General features: G+C 41.4%; 1 protein-coding gene across 4 annotated transcripts in view; it reads left to right on the forward strand.

Moving 5' to 3' along the window:
• The window catches only part of LOC120492601 (dedicator of cytokinesis protein 9), a 120,754-nt gene that overhangs the window by 77,717 nt on the left and 25,537 nt on the right, over positions 1-17,500 (forward strand). For 2 of the 4 annotated variants that reach the window (XM_039690749.2, XM_039690750.2), the window contains exons 19-34: positions 235-327; positions 402-525; positions 637-755; positions 2,564-2,653; positions 2,731-2,817; positions 6,000-6,115; positions 6,734-6,803; positions 6,915-7,037; positions 7,951-8,022; positions 8,111-8,257; positions 9,860-9,943; positions 10,091-10,202; positions 11,904-12,082; positions 13,487-13,600; positions 13,727-13,829; positions 15,084-15,208. In XM_039690749.2, coding sequence (XP_039546683.2) covers positions 235-327; positions 402-525; positions 637-755; positions 2,564-2,653; positions 2,731-2,817; positions 6,000-6,115; positions 6,734-6,803; positions 6,915-7,037; positions 7,951-8,022; positions 8,111-8,257; positions 9,860-9,943; positions 10,091-10,202; positions 11,904-12,082; positions 13,487-13,600; positions 13,727-13,829; positions 15,084-15,208 — 1,758 coding nt within the window. Of the gene's footprint in view, positions 1-234; positions 328-401; positions 526-636; positions 756-2,563; positions 2,654-2,730; positions 2,818-5,999; positions 6,116-6,733; positions 6,804-6,914; positions 7,038-7,950; positions 8,023-8,110; positions 8,258-9,859; positions 9,944-10,090; positions 10,203-11,903; positions 12,083-13,486; positions 13,601-13,726; positions 13,830-15,083; positions 15,209-15,828; positions 15,979-17,500 lie in introns of all 4 variants that reach the window. The other 2 variants (XM_039690748.2, XM_089132949.1) reach the window with 2 other exon arrangements.

Raw genomic sequence — 17,500 nt, forward strand, 5'->3', positions numbered from 1 at the left:
AACATCAGTGTATCACATTTTCCACAAAAACATTGAGCAGCACTCATAATAATCATAAATGTTTCTGAAGGATCATGTGACACTGAAGACTTTGATCACAGGAATAAATTACATTTAACATACATTCACACAGAAAACAGATATTATAGATTGGACTAATATTTCACTATTTTTGATCAAATAAATGTTGTTATATTTATTAAACCTGTAATGCCGGTGTGTCTGTTCTGTCAGTGTATATATGGGCGTCCAGGAGGGCCTCTGTTCTGTAAGAAAGCGTTTGCCGCCGTCTTACACCACCAGCAGAGCCCAGAGTTTTACGAAGAGGTGAGACTCTACATCTCTGGATGTCTGTGTGTTGTCAGTGCCGACTGTTTTAACGCTGGTTTCTGCGTGTCCAGTTTAAAATCGAGTTGCCGGTTCAGCTGACGGACCGACACCATCTCCTGTTCAGCCTCTATCACATCAGCTGTGACAGCAACAGCAAAGCCAGCACTAAGAGACGAGAGCAGGTGGAGACACAAGGTGAGACGCACAACCCTCGGAGAACAGCCAGAAACACACACTGGGAGACAATTAAAGGGGAGTTAGTATCTCTGTCCAGTAAGACTAACTAAACTCAATGTGTGTGTGCAGTGGGTTACGCGTGGCTCCCCCTGCTGAAGGATGGCAGAGTGATCATGAATGAGCAACAGGTGCCAGTGGCTGCAAACCTGCCTTCAGGATACTTGAGCTTACAGGACAACAGCAGCAAGGTGAGCGTTCGTCCGCTGCATTATTGTTGTGTTGTTGAGTTTGATTTTGTTGTTGTTGTTTTGAGTTTGTTTTTTCTTTTCCTGTGCTGTTTGGCTTTGTTGTGTTTGTTTTTGTTTTGTTGCATTTTGTTTTTTAATTTGTTGTGTTTTTGCCGTGGATTCATTTTTTCTTTTCTTTTTTGGATTTTGTTTTGTTGTTTGTTGTGTTGTTTTTTAGTTGCTTTGTGTTGATTTGTTGTTCTATTAGTTTTTTTGTGTTTTTTTTTTTGTTTGTTTTTTTTTTGCTTTTCGACTTCTCTTTTTTTTTTGTCCCTTACTTTTTTTTTGAAAGACAGTTTATAAAATTGTTTTTTTAACATATTTTGTTTGCTGGTAAATTAGAAAAGTGTACAACAGAGAAGTGTACAGGTACATAAGCAGCCTTCTGTCGCCCTTATTTCTACTTAAAGGGATACTCCACTTTTTTTGGAAATAGGCTCATTTTACAACTCCCCCAGAGTTAAACTGTTGAGTTTTACCGTTTTTGAATCCATTGAGCCGATCTCCGGTTCTGGCAGTACCACTTTTAGCATAGCTTAGCATACATCATTGAAGTGCACAAAACCATTACCATTTCTCCCAAAAAAAATTACCTAAGTGTTTCGATATTTTAACTATTTAAAACTTGACTCTTCAGTAATTACTTCATGCATTAAGACCAACGGAAAATGTGAAGTTGCGATTTTCTAGGCTGATATGGCTAGGAACTATACTCTCATTCCTGCGTAATAATCAGGAAACTTCACTGTCGTACCACGACTGCAGCAGGCGTAATGATATGACGCAGCGCCTGAAAATAGTGCCCAGCTTCCAACGTGACCAGGACTACGTTTGTGTAGTCATTACGCCTGCTGCACTCATGGTGCAACAGTGAAGTTTCCTGATTATTACGCAGGAATGAGAGTATAGTTCCTTGCTATATCAGCCTAGAAAATCGCATCTTTACATTTTCCGTCTGTCTTAGTGCACAATGTAACTACGGAAGAGTCAAGTTTTAAATTGGAAAAATATTGAAACACTTTGGTATTTTTTTTGGTAGAAATGCTAATGGTCTTGTGCATTTCAATGATGTATGCTAAGCTATACTAAAAGTGGGACCACCAGAACCGGAAATCGGCTGAATGGATTCAAAAGCGGTAAAACTCAACAGTTTAACTCTGGAGGAGTTGTAAAATTAGCATATTCCCAAAAAAAAGTGGAGTATCCCTTTAAAGTACCTGAAAACCAACCTAAACCAGCCTTAACTAACTGCCTATGGTGGTGGTTACGGCGCTGTGCATAAGACACATGCCTTTGGTGTGAGAAACCCGGGTTCGAATCCACTGTGAGACACCAATGTGTCCCTGAGCAAGACACTTAACCCCTAGTTGCTCCAGAGGCGTGCGACCTCTGACATATATAGCAATTGTAAGTCGCTTTGGATAAAAGCATCAGCTAAATGAATAAATGTAAAAAATGCCAATGTGATTCCCAAATCTTGTTGTCAGCTGAACCTCTAAAATTGATTTTCTCCATGGGGAATTGATTGGATGGTTGTGGTTTGTTATTGGTGGATCTCATGTTAGTGATGTGAGCCCTCGTCATCAGGAGAAAAGAGATGCCGCTGAAAGAGGGGAAGTTATTCCGATTAAAAATGATGAGAAACATGAAATTAAAACAATGTGCACCGATAAATTATTTATGATAAACACTGCAACACGTCAATGTTGTTTCCAAGGTGACTATAATCCCCTGTGCATTAATTAAGTGTGTCTGTGTGTGTGTTACAGCAGCACAACGGTCAGGAGGTGAAGTGGGTGGATGGTGGGAGGCCGCTGCTCAAAGTCTCCACTCAGCTGGTGTCCACTGTATACACACAGGTGTGTAGCGTCTACCTCATAAACAGACTTATCTATTCATTAATTTTAGTCCTGATTGGTGCTTGTTTTCTCATCAGGATCAACATCTGCATAACTTCTTTCATCACTGCCAGAGTATTGAATCCACGGGCCAAACAGGAGGAGAACTGGTCAAATACCTGAAGGTACTTCCTTTCCCCTATTAGTCAGTCACGTTCAACGTTAATCGTCAGTGACTGACGAATTAGGATCTCGCCTGAGAGCCCAGTCACTTTCAAGTGGTAACAGAACGAGCCAATTTACGTTGGCTAGTGAGATTTACATTGCAAACTGCACCCCTGCTTCCGGGTATATAAGGGCTTGCATGCGATACTCACGTCAAGCTTTCGCTGAGGAGTTGAGTGGATGTTGTTACTCTCTGCTCTATAATCATCGTTGTGGTCAACGGATCGAGTTGGTTCCAGTGTGACGGCATGTTCCAGTGGAGATTGCAAGTGTGCATGGCTGGTTCTTTCCCAAGGTGATTCAACACAAAAGAGCTAATTTCTCTTTTTACAGTAGTCTTTTTCGTCATTCCACCCGAGTACCTCTGGATGTGGTCGTTCCCTGGCCCCGTCTGACAGCTACACCCTCTGCCTCGCGTGTCTTGGCCAGAAGCGCGCTAAGGTAGCCTTTTTAGATGAGTACTGCACCCACTGTGGGAAGATGACCCTTGTGATGTTGAGGTCGATACTAAGGTACTTGAAAAGGGGTGGAGTCACCTCTGCTATTCCCCAATCTGGTTCCTCTGGTGGCCAACAGAAGGCCTCATTGGTTAATACACAGTGTGACCTGTGGATCATAGTGGGGGGCTGGCAAGGCTGTGGAGCTTCTGGTGGCAATCGCTTGGCCTTCTGGGCCTCCCAGCATCTCATTTGGGGTCCCGGCAGATGATCGGATGTTGATCGCCACATCAGGGGGGTTTGAGTCATCTGGGGATGGTAATTCGGCTGCGTTGCGTCCTCTGGGGAGAGTAGCGTTGTCCGAGTCAGATCAAGAACTGACGACCATGTTTGTCCGGGCAGCCCTCGGGTCCCGAACATTTGCGGGTAGATTATTGATATCTCGGGGTGTGGCGCTGAACGTCAGCTTCCCGCTCCAGTGCCCTTCTTCCTGGAAGTGCATGAGGAAGTACTAAGACGTGGAAGGGTCCTTTTACTGCCTGAAGCTGTTCATCTGCCTCCTCCGCTCTCACTACCCTCGATGACAGGGAGGCCAAAGGGTATGTGGAGATCCCACAGGTGGAGCGTGCTGTTTTAGTCCAGTTATGCCCATTAAGTGTTTCCACCAGGTGTGGTCATCCTCACCACCTATCCAAGTTCTCGGCTGCTCTCAAGGCCAAGTCTTACAGTGCCTTTGGACAGGCCCCTTCTGCCTTGCATGCCATGGCCCTCCTGCAGGAATACCAGCGCCTTACTGGCCCAACTGGAGTTCTCAGAAGTCCTGCTCCTCTTGACAGCCCCTCCCTGGTGAATTCCCCTGAGGAAGGATCTGCTTTCTCAGGGACTGGGCGCCATCTGGCACCCTTGCCTAGATCTCTGGAACCTCCATGTGTGGTTTCTAGATGGGACACGAAGGGTTTAAGTGACTTACCCGTGGTATTCAGTCCATTCAGCGAGACCTCCCTCTTCTAGTCAAGCCGACGCTTTGAAGTGAAACCTCTTTGTTGATTGGTATTCTTCTCGCAGAGAAGACCCCAGTAGATGCCCCATCAATGTTGTGCTTTCTTTTCTGCAAGATGGGTTGGAGGAAAGGCTGTCTCCCTCCACCCGAAAGTGTGTCACTGCGATTTCCATACATCACGATGCAGTAAACGTTAAGTCTCTAGGGAAACACGAATTGGTAGTCAGGTTCCTGTAAGGGCGCTTAAGACAGGGCTCCTGACTTCTCTCACTTCTAATAAGAGGGTTGGGGACCGTTTTCGGTCGACAAAGCGTGTCAGGAATTTGGTACTGCTGACTCTCAAATGATCCTGAGACCTCGGCCTGGATACGTGCCCAAAGTCCCCACCACTCCTTTCAGGAACCAGGTAGTGAAGATGCAAGAGCTGCCCCTGGTGGAGGCAGACCCAGCCCTTGTGTCCCTGTTCCCCGTTCATGCCCCTCGTTTGTACATGGATTCTGCTATGGAGGAAAAGGGAAGGGAAAGGCTGTCTCCAAACAGAGGTTATCCAACTATATAGTGGATGCCACCCTCTTGGCATATCTATACCAAGACCAGCCGTGCCCCCCTGGAGTTAGAGCTCACTCAACACATAGTGTTGCTTCCTCTTGGGAGTTGGTGCACAGAGCCTCTTTGGCAGACATATGCAGAGCTGCAGGCTGGGCAACACCCAACACATTCGCCATATTTTATCATCACTGAGTGGAACCGGTGCTGTCTACAAGTAGATAGCCACAGGTCCCACTTGCAGCGCTAATACCTTCCAAGGACGTGATGCTAGTGCTTATTCTGCTCCTCAGTTGAGTTCCCCAGACAGGTCTAATACTTGTGTGTATTCCCCAGTTGGTCAGCCCCTGTACTAGACTTGTTGCCCATATGTTGTGATTCCCCTCCTTAGGTGATCCCATGTGTGTAACTCCATGATACGGCCTCCCTGTTGACAAGTCTGTGTCTTTCCCTTGGCAGAGTTCCCTCTGCCATCTCTCTATGTGATCCTCCCCTGAGATAGGCGGGATCTACTTCAGAGATCTTCCATATGTAGTACTGCCCTCTCAGTCAGTCCATATGAGTAACTCCACATGTTACCTCCCTACGGGCAGGATGGAGCATCCCTTTCCAAAACTGGAATAGGCACACTTTCCCATTGTTATCCAATAGTCTCACTGTAAGGGTGAAAAGAACCCAGGGAAAAGAACCCTCTTCCATAGGGATCCCGATTCGTCAGTCGCTGATGATTAATGTCGAACGTGACTGGCTTAGGGAAAGTCTAGGTTACTATTGGAACCTCGTTCCCTGAAGGAGGGATCAGATTGTTAATACCTTTCGCCACAACTCCTGTACCTCAGTTGACAGCACCGTCTCGGCTCCTCAGCAAAAGCTTGATGTGAGTATCGCATGCAAGCCCTTATATACCCGGAAGAGGGGGTGCGGTTTGCAATGTAAATCTTACTATCCAGCATGCATTGGCTCGTTCTGTTACCACTTAAAGGTGCTTAGGCTCTCAGGCGAGATCCCAATTCGTCATTCACTGACTATTAACATCTCCATTCCCTCCTTCAGGGAATGGGGGTTGCATTAGTAACCTAGACGTTTGTCCTCCCTGAGGATGTTTGAGGCCAGCAGGTGTTTGTTCAGTCCCGAGATCACAGTTCCCTCTCTCTTTTAGAGTCTGCACGCCATGGAGGCTCATGTGATGGTAAAGTTCCTCCCCACCATCCTCAACCAGCTGTTTCGTGTGCTCACCACCTCCGGCCTGGAAGATGTAGCCGTGAACGTCACCAGGTCTGTTACAGTGTTATTTTAGTATCATTTAGATCTCACTTTATATTTGGTGTCTTTAAGTACTAAGTACTTGCATTAAAAATAATAATAGTAAGTTACAATACACTCCTTGTGTTGATGTTGTATTGTAAAACACTTGTGCTGATATTGAGTTGGATACGGGTGAGGTAATCTCGAATTAGCTTTTATTTTTACGTTTTTAAGTTTAATGTTTGGTAAATTTGTTATGTGCTTTTGTGATTTTTATTTATTTATTTATTTTTATAATAATAAAATATATATTTTTTAATTCTAGCTTTATTTTATTTTATTTAATCTTTATTTCATTTTATTGTTATTGTTACTTAATTTATTTCAGCTTTATTTTATTTTAGTCCAGCTTTATTTCAATTAACAGAAATGTTTGAGTTGTAGTGTGGATTAAGGATGATAACCCAGGTATTGTTACTCATTTTGTGTGTCGTTATGCTCTGATCTCGTCTGATCTGGTCTGGTCTGATCTGGTCTCGTCTGACCTGGTCTGGTCTGATCTCGTCTGATCTGGTCTCGTCTGACCCGATCTGGTCTGGTCTGATCTGGTCTTGTCTGATCTGGTCTGGTTTGATCTGGTCTGGCCAGGGTGATGATCCATGTCGTGGCTCAGTGTCATGAAGAGGGTTTGGAGCATCACTTGCGTTCCTATGTAAAGGTGAGCTGGATCATGACATGCCATGTTATTCTTTTGATGTAAAACAAATAATGCTGATTGTGACCCTGAATCTTCGTCATTCTCGTTTTCTTGTGTTTGGTGTGTGTACAGTATGTTTTGAAGACCGAGACAAACTTAACCAACGGTAAAACTGTCCATGAGGAACTGGCAAAAGCCATGACCACCATCCTGAAACCCTCGACGGATTTCCTCACCAGCAACAAACTCCTGAAGGTGACTCTATTGAATCAGATTCAACACCCCTGACAAAGACAAGAAGCATTCTTTAAATATTATTTCCCGAGTATACTTTATGTAGTAAGTCTACTAAAATCAACATACTAATAGTGTATTTGTAAATGTACTATTTTAAAAAAATTCTAAAGGACTAAACTTTCCCACTTTTAGTACATAAAAGTATACTTTTAAGTATACTTTAAGCGTAACAGTAGTAAACTTTACTTTTATTTTTCTGTTGCAACTATACTGTGAAACTATACTACAATTGAACTTACAGGTACTGATAGCGTTATACTCTCAGTAAGCCTGTTGAATACTTTTTATACTGAAAGTATACTTGTTTAAGTTAACATAACATGATGCTCATACAGTAGTTTACTCACACCATGGAGGAATTGTCAGTAAAATCATACAAACCAAATGTGTATCTATTTCTGTGTGAGTCAATGGCACAAAAACGATCATTTCCACCAGTTTACTATTTTCTCTAAGCCATTTCAACCCAAAGCTGATTTGTTATCATAGTATGTAAAGCATATGCTGTAAAAGTACTTCATTAAAGAAGCCAATATGTGTGGAAAAAGACTTTAATAAGCCTCTCTATCAAAACAGTAAATACACCCATACAAGAAAAGTAGACTTGCAATACTTAGTATAGGCTGAAGACTTTTCTCCACACACCTACTTGTCTATGAAAGCTTGTTTCCACCATGGAATTTAAAAAAAAAAAGGTAATTATGAATTTGTATCTAACAAATCAGATTTATTTATTTCAATTCTGATTTTATAACTTGCAATTGTGACTTTTTTCTCAGAATTGCAAGTTTCAAAGTCAGTAGATGTTTAGCGGCTGATCCTGTGTTGTGTACGGAAGATCCTCATGAGTCCTGTGTTCTTTCTACTCTAGTACTCCTGGTATTTCTGTGAGGTTTTAGTCAAGTCTATGGCTCAGTACCTGATCGAGACAGGCAAGGCCAAGGTCAGTACAAGCCAACATCAGTCATGTGTTCTTCTGCAAATGTAAAGATCTGTTTTTCGTGATGTCTAAACTCAGTCAAATCCTGTAGGTTTCGAGGAACCAGCGTTTCTCAGCGCCCTTCTATCACTCTGTGGAGACGCTGGTGACCATGCTGATGCCTCACATCACACAGAAATACAAAGACAACCTGGACGCCACACGAAACGCCAATCACAGCCTCGCTGTCTTCGTCAAGGTGAGCGCGTCTGCTTTCATTAAGACTCAAGATCTGGACGAAAGACTTAAATTACAATGTTCCTCTGTCTTGATTTGATCTGTACTGTAGAGGCTGATCTAACTATTGGTGAGATGTTATAGCAAAATGTTCTTGGTCAGTAGCAGCTTTCCTGAATTCGGTTCACATCAACCACAAACCAAAGTGCGCTACTGCAAATACGTATTTCCGTATTTTCAGATCTTAAAGGTATGATTCGCGTGATTTACTTAAAACTGAGAAATATTCAAACAAGTACTAAATAAACTGCAAGATGTTACATTTCTAAAGCGTTCATTTCATGCATGGATAGCATGACATTATTAGCATGTTAGCCAGGGTTCAAAGCTCCAAATGAGAGCAAAAATAGGCGTTGAAACACTCTGGCTTTTCTTTTTAATGGATATTGGCAATGCGTGATTGTGAGCACGTACTGTAATACGGCTTAATGCGATCATTAAATCACAATGGTCGTGTTGTTATTATATATACTCTGATGCGCTGCGTGTTTCAGAGTAAAGCACAGCACTGTGTGTTGATTCACAGTAAATACTACTGCTGTAAATACTACTACTACTACTTTACATTTGGGAACGCAGTCTGCGCCAACCATCTTCCCAAATTCATAATGAGAATCTTTTATAAAAGATGATGGTCTTTCCTGTGGTTTTCCACCAAAATAAAAGCTCAATGTGTTGACATTTGAAAGCAAAGTAATTACGGCAAGCGTAAATGTTAGTATTGTAATTTTACTATTGTTCTGTTAAATAATACTTTTATTGTAACGTACTGTATTATATTGTAATATACTATAATTAATTGCTCGCTTTTTAAAATAGTATTTTTTTTCAATAATAATAATGACTGGACATTGAATAATTCGATAGTATTATATTAAAATAATATTTTGAAGTACGTTTGGTGCCACTTTATGTTAGGTGTCTTTAAAGGTGTCATATGTAATAATTGAGGTAAAAATATCCAAAAAATGAGCTACACACATCAAAAGAATGAGAAGAAATAAGTGCAATGATGTCATTAAAAAACTGACTAGTTATACTGCTGCCGATATATAAACCTAAATTAGCATGCTAAATTACTAGCCCGGCCCGGCAGGTGTCGTAATACCAGTTTCGGCCATGGGAGGCGGTATACGGGCGGGCAACATTACCACCAGCCAAACTGAAAAAACTGCGTCTTCCAACCTTTTACTATCGTGTCAAATGATTTGAATAATATGCGGAGAAAGAGAGCACAAAACAGCGCTCGTTTGTGTTGTTTGAAGACGTGAGAGTGCGCGCGGCCGCGGCACAACTCACTTTCTGGAGGTATACTGCCCCCATCTGGTATGGAATATGGAATATGATTTGATTTTATGTGCCAGATGGCAACTTTAATGACAATGTGCTTACATTAAAACTAATAATTGTTATGTAGAATGCTCTTGTGCTGATGTGTGTATGGGTGAGGTCAGCGCAGGTTTGGTGTTGGGTGGCTTAACAGGGAAGGAAAGGTCAGCTCTATTAGTGTCTGGAGGATAAATGTGTGTGTTGAATAAACTCAAGCGTGGTCTGTCTTCACCAGCGCTGTTTCACCTTCATGGACCGAGGGTTCGTGTTCAAGCAGATCAACAACTACATCAGCTGCTTCATGGCCGGAGACTGCAAGGTAATCACTTCTGCTTCTAATCTCCGTTCACACACGATCAACAACTCAAAATCAGATTCTCATTATTTTTTTGCCATTGGATCCATTTTCAAATCTGCCATCTCAGGAATATTCCCCCTCTCGTGTTCCTCTCTCTCTCTCTCTCAGACGCTGTGTGAGTTTAAGTTTGAGTTTCTGAAGGTGGTCTGTAATCATGAACACTACGTTCCTCTCAACCTGCCCATGCCATTCGGGAAGGGTCGGATCCAGCGCTTCCAAGGTGACCTTAAACACACGTTATGGTCAGGGGAATAGTGGCTGAATGTGAATTGACTGGCTGATATCTCTGTGTGTGGCATTAATAAACCCAAACTAACAATGAAAATATTATTAATATTAATGTAATTGTGTTTATCCCTCAAACCGTATTTACTTAATAGCCCTTAATCCTGTAATTGTGGACAAATGTGGGCACAGAGGACTCGGGTGTGATCCTAAATTTTATTTATTATAAATGTTATATCACTGTCTTCGATAAAGTTTTGTCTATCCATTTATGGTGTTTTTTTTATTATTTTGGGGGTATTTTTTTATTTATTTACTTCAAAAAGTACCATATTTTCCATGTAAATTATGCTTACTTTTATGTTTTATTTTTTATAAACTACATTAAAATATCATTTCAATAAGTTTTTAGAGCTAAAACCTAAAGATGAAGTGACTTTGCTGTTCACCTGGTGTCTTATTTTGGCTTATTTTAGAATGCTCTAAATGACAGTTTTTCCCATTCATTTCTATGGGTGCCCATTTTTGACCCAAATACAAGATTGAGGAGTTTTTTTCACCCACTTAACATTGTAGAATTGAGTCCAAAAAAAATTGTGTGTGTTCAGGAGGCAAACTTAGGAAAAGTAGTCAAGTCTTGTACCGCTCAGATCAAGGGAAGTTTTTTTTTTTTTTTTAATAAATCAAGACTATTTTGCCCACATTTGTCCAGAATACAGTTTTAGGGTTAAATTAAAAATTTAGCTAACATGAACTAACATTGAACAGTTAGCTAACGTTAACAAAGATGAATAATTACTGTAACAAATGCATTACTCATAAATGCACGTAAATAATAAAAACGTAAACATAAATGCGTGTTAGTTAGAGCCGTTGCTGGGTGGATTACTTTAAATTGTAGACCATTTCTGAATACTAATGACATGACGAAGACTATAGTAATGCAATCATTATAGGTAATATAATCAGACTTCTAACTTTTAGCCTGAACTCGTTTATCCCACAGAGTTTAAAAGAATAATGGACTATAATGATATAATAATACAAAGAGAAACATAAAGAGTGCATTGATTAAACATTACGTTGTGACAGGGTTTGAGCTGCTTGGGCTTCATACGATGATGAAACAGGAATAATTGATTAAACCATAAAAATATAACACTAAAATAAAAACAATAAAGGATTTAAAAATTTTGTCAAAGGACGATTTAAAATATAAAAAAGACGAATTTGTAAGAATGTGGCCTTTCAATACTGTGGTCAATAGAGGGAGTCGGAGAGTTCTAATATACACTACCAGATTATACGTTTTTTACTATTTACTAGAATAATAAAAATGCCACCAAAAAGTAGTCCTTATCACGACTCGTGTGTGTTTTTATCATCTTCTCCTCCATAGCTCTCTCGTTTCATTCACATTCATTTAAACCCTTCATGTACATCATGGTCACGAGAGAGTGAAACACTGTTTATTGGATGTCTGAATGGCCAAACTATTCAAAATTAGGGGTGGAACAATATATCGCAATACAAAAATGAAATAATATGTATCATGGATAGTTCAAGTTTACCCAAAATGAAAATTACCGTGCAAGAACAAATTTAGTGTTTTCGTGTCAGTAATACATTAACCTCTATATAATGTTGAATATCATGCTTAGATGCTCAGGAGTGATGTGTTGTGTTCCTCTGTCAGATCTTCAGCTGGACTACTCTTTAACCGACGACTTCTGTAAGCATCACTTCCTGGTGGGGCTGTTGCTGAGGGAAGTGGGCGGAGCCATGCAGGAGTTCAGAGACGTGCGTCAGATCGCACTGCAGGTGCTGAAGAACCTGATGATCAAACACGCCTTCGACGACCGCTACTCCTCCAAGGTGAGCCAGCGCTCGTGCCATTCTGGGTCTGTGTTAAAGGTGCAGTGTGTAATTTAAGTGGCATCTAGTGGTGAGGTTGTGAATTGCACCCAACAGAAGTAATGGGGCTTTCACACAGGACGCGGTATGCGCTGCACGACGCTATGAAACCCATTCGTTTCAATGGCTTGCGCTGCATGAAGACGTTTTGTTGCTGCGTCGACAAAAGCGCAAGCGCAGCGGTGCGCACCATTGACTTGCTCGCGCGCACGCCACGGTCAAAGTTCAAAATAGTTTAACTTTTGCCGCTGCGCTCTGTGACGATTTTCAGCGCAGCCAATTGAAACGGGACATCCAAACAAACACGGAAATCAAAATGGATGAACAGCTTGTACTGTCGGAATTTCCTGAGCTGTACGATACAGTTTTGACATCGTCAGAAAAGCTGTGTCATGGAGACATATCTCCATTCAAGTTGGCTTGTCAGGTGTGTTTTAATTAGGGCTGTGCAAAAGTTAATTGCGATTAATCGCATCCAAAATAAAAGTCTGTTTTACATAATATATTTGAGTGTGCTGTATATAATTATTTTGTATATATAAATACCTATGCATGCATGTATACATTTAAGAATTATTTGCGCTTAAATTCTGTATGTATATATAAATACATAATCTATATTATACAAATATAAATATTTTATATAGGAATAACACATTTTCTTAAACATATACATGCATGTGTGTGTATTTATATATACAAAATAATTATATACAGCACACACAAATATACTATGTAAACACAGACTTTTATTTTGGATGCGATTAATCGCAATTAACTTTTGCACAGCCCTAGTTTTAATACATGTATAATTTCTTCGTTTGTTATTTGAATAAATGTTTTATTCTAAAAAAGAACTGAGCTCATGATTCGTGTGTTGATTTCGATGTTATGTGTACACGCACACACATATATAATATCATACGGCATAGCGCAGCCAGCGCAACGCATACCGCATCCTGTGTGAAAGCCCCTTTACGCTGGCCGACAGGAAGTGATGTCGTCATCTGAGACAGCAGAGAGTAGTCAGCTGAAGTTTCGTTACAGAGATAAATTAAGATATTAGGTTTACCGTAAAACAATATGTTATTGTGAATATTATTGTTACTTGTTCATCATTGTGTCAGTGTTTTATTCGCAGCTTTTTTTCATAGTGACGAAACGCGGTTGTCCATTTAGGGCCACCATAGAAACAATAAGGCTACCCGCGGTGTGTGTAGATAGAAACGCTCATTCTAATCTAATAAACTTTATACTTTTTACACCACTGAATACATAGTTATGTATATGATATTGCATTTCTGTCAACAGATCCTCCTAAATATGACACAATGCACCTTTAAATACGAGATGTGTGTGTTTCAGGGTCAGCAGGCTCGCTTGGCTACGCTGTACTTGCCTCTGTTCAGTCTGATGCTGGAAAACGTCCACAGACTCAACATCAGAGACGCGGCTCCGCTAACCAGCCAGACTAACATGGTGAGACTGACACCTAGTGTTGCTTTAATTCAGTTCGATTTGATTCTCTGTGTTTAAAGTCCTCCTGTAGTCATGAACAGTGTAGTGAAGTGTTCTTCACTCTGATTCCTCTGTGTATGGCTTCAGAACGGCCGTGATGATCATGTGATGACGACACCCACCAAACAATCGGTCAGTCCAGCGGACAGCGGCCTGCAGAAAGAGGTGTTCGGTGTGATTTCAGGAACAGGTGAGACCCTCTGTGCTCACACCACACACTATAGGACCGTTTACACACAATGTTACTGGAAATTAAAAATGCTGTGCAACATCACACAATCACAACCAATTGTCCTGGAAATCAGCCTTATGAAGCCTACTGTACTGTACAGTGTTTGATACTCACATTTCTAAGGCCTCTCAATGATCAAACTTTGCTGATCAATCTCCTTCTGTGTCGGACTGTGTCGGACGAGTACACACTCGTGTCTTTCTGTGTCAAATCTGCTCTGATTTTATCAAGGAAACGCCAGAATAACTTTGATATTGTTAGTAATATTTCAAGATGAACATTTACTGAAGCAGCTTTACACTTGATTATCCATCATTTATTAGATCAAATATGATCATCAGGATGTTGAGGAAGGTTTATTTGTATTCCACTGCATTATATGTGTTAACTACAGAGTTTGATCATGAAACTAAGCATTTGAATATCATATTACTAAGACATTATTGGCAGGTAAAGAGTGATGACTGATTTTATGCGAGTAGTTGCTATACTGTTATAAAAGTGTCATTGATTTATGATTTCTCTTTTTGACCATATACAAAAATATCTGCACCAAATTGCATATTTTGCCTCAATGTGAGCCTCTGAATAAAATAAAACTGTTTTTTCATATTCATATTCTCACAAAAGCCTGATGTATCAAATATGATACTCAACAAAAAAACACATGCAAACCTTTTGATTTTGTTCATATTTTGTGCACAATTTTTTAAACAATGTTGTTTTATACTAAAGGTCACAACTGTCCCATTACAGCGGATAATGTTGTATTATTTCGTATGTCAGGCTTCACGTGGTTATATGTGGTTGAATCTCCCTGAAGAGTGAGTGCGAGTAGTTGCTATACTGTAATAAAAGTGTCATTGATTTATGATTTATCTTTTTGACCATGTACAAAAATATCTGCACCAAATTGCATATTTTGGCTCAATGTGAGCCTCAATAAAATAAAACTGTTTTTTCATATTCATATTCTCACTATATCAGTCAAAAGCCTGATGTATCAAATATGATATTCACCAAAAATTTTTTTTTAATATTTTGTGCACATTTTTTAAACAATATTGTTTTATACTAAAGGTCACAACTGTCCCATTACAGCGGATTATGTTCTATTATTTCGTATGTCAGGTTTCACGTGGTTATATGTGGTTGAATCTCCCTGAAGAGTGAGTGTGTACAGTGTGTTGAAGTGTGTGTTGTGTTCGTCAGTGTCTCCACACACTCCGAGCGTCAGCTCTGTACGGCACACGGACTCGCGCTACTCCCTCATCAGCACAGACTCCGGGAACGGCCTATCAGAGCGCAGCGTTGACAAGCCACACCCCCTCGACAAGGTACCGCCCACATGACCTGACTGAGTACAGTACTACTAATGGACCATTACTGTCTGTGTGTGTGTGTGTGTGTATGCTAACCTGTTGATATATGTGTGTGTGCTAACCTGTTTTAGTGTGTGCGTTCGTGCTAACCTGTGTGTCTGTGTGCGTGCTAACCTATGTGTGTGTGTGTATTTGGGTACTAACTGTGTCTCTGCGTGAAAACCTGAGGGTGTGTGTGTTTTTTGTACTAACCTTTGGGGGAGTTTGTGTGTGTGTGTGCTAGGGCTGCACGATTAATCACAATTAACATGAAATCGCGCTTAACCGATTTGGATTATTGTGATTATTTGTTAGCGCAGCTTGCCATTGATGTGCGTCTCTGTAACGCTGCTCGCGTCAAACATGAGAAGCATTTGAACCTCTTGTCCAATAAAAGACCATATTTAAAGAATCAATCAAAGCGTATAGTATGATGCCCGATAGGGATTTCCTGGAATGATGTGCGTTATCGTACTTTTACAACTGATCATTTAAATAATCGCTGCCTTTGCCAAATCGCGAGCCGTTTCATTTCGATTAATGGTGCAGCCCTAGTGTGTACTAACCTGTGGTTGTGTGTCTCCTGCTGCTCTCAGCGGGCTGGTTTCACGCGCCGTCACTCTGCCAGCGTTCTGCGTTTCTTTACTGACTCCGAGGAGACGTCGCTCTCCGCTCGTCTCAAACGCCAGACCATGGACTTCTCTCTGCTGTCTACACCGTCTGAGCAACACACACACCCTACACAAGTATTACATCACTTCTGACCTCTGACTCCTGCTAGTACTGCTCACATGTGACCTCTCACCCTGCACTGTCCCAGTGTGTGTGTGAGTGTGTGGCTTCACCGATCCCCCCCTTTCCTCCAGCCACAGGACCGGGTTTGAACGGGACAATATAAGTCCGTTTCGTTCCTAAGGGCTGCGTTGGAAAGCTAGCTTGAAGCTAGAGTGATGGAATAAGAATAAGCTTGACTTGTAGGCCTGCAAATATAATGCTACGTTCACACCGGACGCGAATCGCGCGTCAAATTTGCGCCTGACGCATCTAGTTTGACGCTTGACCACTTTGTGGTATTCCGCGTGGCAAGAGCGAAACTGGCGCGCGTAAAAACAAAAGTTTGAAGCGAAATTTACGCGCGTCAGAATCGAAATCCGTTGGCGGCCATTGTTTTTATGTCGACCGAGCATTCATCAAGAGAGTTACCGCTCTGTATTTACTCTGGAGAGCAGAACAGCGGCGTGGGGATCATCGTCGCCGTATATTTGTGTCCACCGGACCCTTCGGAGCCGAACCGTTTGACGAGTTTCACCATTTGCTCGCTCCAGGAGCTGCGCTGGATGACGACCGCTGTCAGCGGTACTTCCGCCTGTCACGCGCCCAGTTTGATGACCTGTTGTCCCGCATCGGAGCGAGGATCACCCTCGCCCTCATCCATCTAATCTAGCTGTCATTTATTTTTGTTTTGATGATAAATAGAGCCAGCCTTCAAAAGTTATTAACCTGTCCTGTGATTTTTTATTTTATTTTTTTTTTCTCTCTCTCACGTCCAGACACGAATTTATGCACATATGTTGGTTGTCTTTACAACATAATACTATTTTATATAATCTAGCTATGGAATGAATAACATTCAATACAAAATGAACATGTCTCGTATATAGAAATAATGTTTTAAGTGATAAAACATTTGCTTTGTTGTGCATAATCCCACTAGTCATATTAACAAAATAATTTATTGAAGCATCCAGACACTTCACCACGTGAGCAAGCAGCTAGGCTCCTGATTGGTTAGCGCGGTGCGAATTCACGCCAAAGTTCAGATTTTTCAACTCGGGCGGCAGACGCGAATTCGCGTCAAACGCGTGAATGCACAAATGGCACATTCGCGCGTAATGCGCTTAACGCGCCAGATGCTCAATTCGCGCCATTCGCGCGAACGAGGCGTATTCGCGTCTTCCACGGCTCATTCGCGCCACAGGAATTTTTCACGCGCGTAAAGCATCTTTGCATTGACTTAACATCGAAATCATTCGCGCCTGACGCCCTATTCGCGTCCGGTGTGAACGTAGCATAAGGACACGTGATCAGACATTATCCTTGGTGCACAGGAATTTGTGTTTTATGTGCATGGCAAGCAGAGACAGGCTCCTGCAGGAATACTAGTGCATTTAACAGGATGCCTCTCTCAGCATATTTTGCAATAATATACATTTGGATTGGTTCAGGTCGCTTTCACAAGGCAACATTTCAATGTGTACCAAAATGTGT

The sequence above is a fragment of the Pimephales promelas genome, chromosome 7 (assembly GCF_988280905.1).
Source record: "Pimephales promelas chromosome 7, fPimPro1.hap1.1, whole genome shotgun sequence".
Taxonomy (NCBI): Eukaryota; Metazoa; Chordata; class Actinopteri; order Cypriniformes; family Leuciscidae; genus Pimephales; species Pimephales promelas.